The sequence below is a fragment of the Mytilus edulis genome, chromosome 9 (assembly GCF_963676685.1).
Source record: "Mytilus edulis chromosome 9, xbMytEdul2.2, whole genome shotgun sequence".
NCBI lineage: Eukaryota > Metazoa > Mollusca > Bivalvia > Mytilida > Mytilidae > Mytilus > Mytilus edulis.
The window spans coordinates 81,327,715-81,331,104 of record NC_092352.1 but is presented as its reverse complement, the minus strand read 5'-3'; the positions used below and the strand labels follow the sequence as shown (position 1 = coordinate 81,331,104).

The 3,390-nt window shown below is 32.7% G+C and overlaps 1 protein-coding gene across 1 annotated transcript; it reads left to right on the top strand.

The window, feature by feature from the left end:
• The first annotated feature begins 1,622 nt into the window (after nucleotides 1-1,622).
• LOC139490214 (allatostatin-A receptor-like) lies at nucleotides 1,623-2,280 on the top strand. The gene is made up of 2 exons (XM_071277063.1): nucleotides 1,623-1,923; nucleotides 2,171-2,280. The coding sequence occupies exons 1-2, from the start codon at nucleotides 1,623-1,625 to the stop codon at nucleotides 2,278-2,280; spliced, it is 411 nt and encodes a 136-aa protein (XP_071133164.1).
• Nucleotides 2,281-3,390: the final 1,110 nt, after the last annotated feature.

The following is a 3,390-nucleotide window of genomic DNA, read 5'->3' as shown; positions in this document are numbered from 1 at the left end:
TATATTTAACATTGCCATTAAAGTGCGAGGTTTGGCATACCACAAAACCAGGTTCAACCCACCATTTGTTTCTTTAAAGATGTCCTGTACCAAGTCAGGAATATGGCCATTGTAATATTATAGTTAGTTTCTGTATGTGTTACAGTTTAACGTTGCGTCGTTTGTTTTCTCTTATTTTTGAGTGTAAATTGACATTGCGATAAGACGTGTCATGGTACTTGTCTATCCCAAATTCATGTATTTGGTTTTGATGTTATATTTGTTATTTTCGTGGGATTTTGTCTTATGCTTGGTCCGTTTCTGTGTGTATTAGTAACATTGTAGTGTTGTGTCGTTGTTCTTCTCTTATATGTATGCGTTTCCGTCAGTTTTAGTTTGTTACCCCGATTTTGTTTTTTGTCCATGGATTTATGAGTTTGAACAGCGGTATACTACTGTTGCCTTTATTTACTGCAATAAAATGTAGGATTCATTACCTACAACTGTCAAATTCAAGGGAATATATTTTTTCGACCTATTTTCGTATACAACCGGATGTGACGTACCATGATTTGGTGGTATTATACCTAGATATAGCTGGATTATGTAACGCCAAAGTACAGATTTGAATTTATATATGTTATTTTGTTAATTTACGAAACTCATGAGGCCTAACAGGCAGTTACATTTTTTCCGACACTTAAATATTTGAAATTCAAAAGCCTTATACATAAAGGCAACAGTAGTATGCTGCTGTTCGAAATTCATAAATCGATAGAGAAAAAACAAATCCGGGTTACAAATTAAAACTGAGAGACGTATTAAATATAAGAGAACTACGACACAACAGGAACACAACATTAAAATGAAGCACACATAGAAACGAACTATAATATAACAATGGCCATCTCCCTGACTTGGTACAGTGCAGTTTAAAATAAAATGGTGGGTTGAACCTGGTTGTGTTATACAAACGTCCTCATAACCAAATCACGACAAGGAATCACAGTTTTGCAAGACGGAGATAAATTCCTTCAATTAGAATCATTTCAAAGTTAAACACAGGCGTATTTACTCTGTTATTTGTATTGTATTGCCGTTTAATTTTTTTCTTTTTATGTCATCGACTTACAAGATTAAATTTTCCTTTGCTAACTTCCGCCGCTCTATTTTACATTGGTAGTTTATTATAAGCCTTGTATGTCTAACCACTTTATATGGTTTGATAATTGAGAAATGTAATTCTATACTGACTATTTGCCAGATGTCTATCGACAGAGAAAGAAGCGAGTTTCCTTTAATTATTTGACTTGTTAATAATACATCCTTGTTATTTTCAGGGTTAGTTTCAAAGGTTGAAGGAACATTTAACCAAACTATTAGACCAATAAAACATGACCAACCTCACAATGTCATTTAACATATCTGCTGCAGAAATTGCAGAAGAGCTTGCACTAATTGAAACTCAAGTTGAAATTAAACGCATTCTTTAACTTATCCTACTTATTATTTACGGACTGACCATTCCAGTTGACTGTTTAGGGAACCTTTCCGTGGTCATTGTCGTTTGTTCACAAAGGCAGAAACGGAATACAAAAGACATTTTAATTGTTAGCGTAGTCGTTGTTGATTTTTTATTTATTATGGTATATGTTCCTTTCATAGTAACAACACGCGTCATAGGCAGCTGGGTATTTGGTGAAATAGTGTGCAAACTATCACACTATCTGTTATATGTTTTCGGAACGATTAGCGTGTATATCTTAGTTATGATGTCTCTAGACCGCTATCAAGCAATAGTTCATCCAATCACATCAAAGAAATTCAGAACTAGACAAATTGTTAACCTGATCGTTTTTCTCATTTGGCTTGTTGTATCTGGTTCTTATCTTCCGGTAATTTTTGAAACAAATGAGTTTGACGTATCAGAAACGTCAGAATGCAGTATATCCATAACCTTTGGCAGAAGATTGCTTTCTTGTTTTCTTGTTTTTGGATATGTGTTGCCATTGATTACGATATGGTGTAATACTTAAACACATTTTGTACGGAGTTGCTACAAGTATGAAATAAATGAAGAGAGTAGCAAAGAGGGTACTCGTTATAGTGATTGTATTTGCTATGCGTTGGTTGCCGCTTCATCTCATAAATATGTGTATGGTATTTGGAGATTATTATAACAACATTTTAGCATATAGTACTATTCTAGCAGCTTCGGAGCTCTTAGCGTATGCCAACAGTTGTACAAATCCTATTTTGTATACCTTCCTATCGACAAAATACAAAGTTTTCGTAAACTGATGTGTTGTACACATCAACGACCAAATAATTGAAACAGTTAGATAAGGCATTTTATCGCATGGAACGAATGATACAGAACAATAAACAGATGTTTAAAAGGGTTGTGTAACAGTTAATAGTAGTACACAGAAATCATAAACATGGAATGACTTTTGTGTAAGCGAATGCTTCATTTGTAAATTTGTTATTAAATTGGCGGCGAAATATTGTATATGAATATCTGATAAAAGATAAGTATGATCTTTATGCATTTTCAATTGATTTTGTGTAAAGATTTATACTTCAAGCATTCATTTGGAAACAAATTGTGTGTGGTTTAAGTACACTACTTTATCTCGATAATGACTTTTAAATTTGGATTTTTTTACTTAAAGTATATATCGATTAGACAGCGACCCACCATCTTAGCTAAACAAACAAAACACATTTTGATAAGACATTTATAATTATATAATCGCGTAATATATCTAAATTATATTTTTACTGTATGTTTGACTCATTGGTACATATTTTTTATGTAAGAAAAACAAAAGCATTAGACTATTGTTTTCTCTCGTATTGTTTTAGTTCTACTTAATAATTAATAAAACGGGTAGGACCTTTTCGTGTGTTGTTATTTGATTTTGCCATGTGGTTATGGACTTTCCAATTAGATTTTCCTTTAAGTTCAGTATTTTTGTGATTTTACTTTATACTTCACGGGTACAGGACGTTTGCGCTTTCTTACCTGTAAAACGATAGGACATTTGCGCTTCAAACACTATGGACATTTGCGCTTTAACTTTTGATTCACCTGTATTAAATTGACCGGACATTTGCGCTTTTTACCTGTAGTTATCCACCTGTAATTTAAATGAGAAGTAAAATTACGTAGTTGAATTTAACATATATTTGTCATTATTACGACAAATGGTCCAATTATACTCACTCATTCTGCTATTTTTTTCTTTTTGAAGAGTTTCATTTAACAACAGTTGGTGAATTACATTACGATTCGTTATATTGATGAACATGCACTCCAGAATTGAGAAAGAGAACTTGATTATTGATTTAAAATATGGGCAAAATACCAGTCGGAGAAAATAACAAGAGCTTAATTTGTTCAGTTCT

What these genes read in the sequence shown, in the direction of transcription:
- LOC139490214 (XM_071277063.1), top strand. Translation starts at nt 1,623, where the DNA reads ATGGTATATGTTCCTTTCATAGTAACAACACGCGTCATAGGCAGCTGG. An exon ending in ATCAGAAACGTCAGAATGCA is followed by an intron (nt 1,924 to 2,170) that starts GTATATCCATAA and finishes ACAACATTTTAG; the next exon opens with CATATAGTACTATTCTAGCA.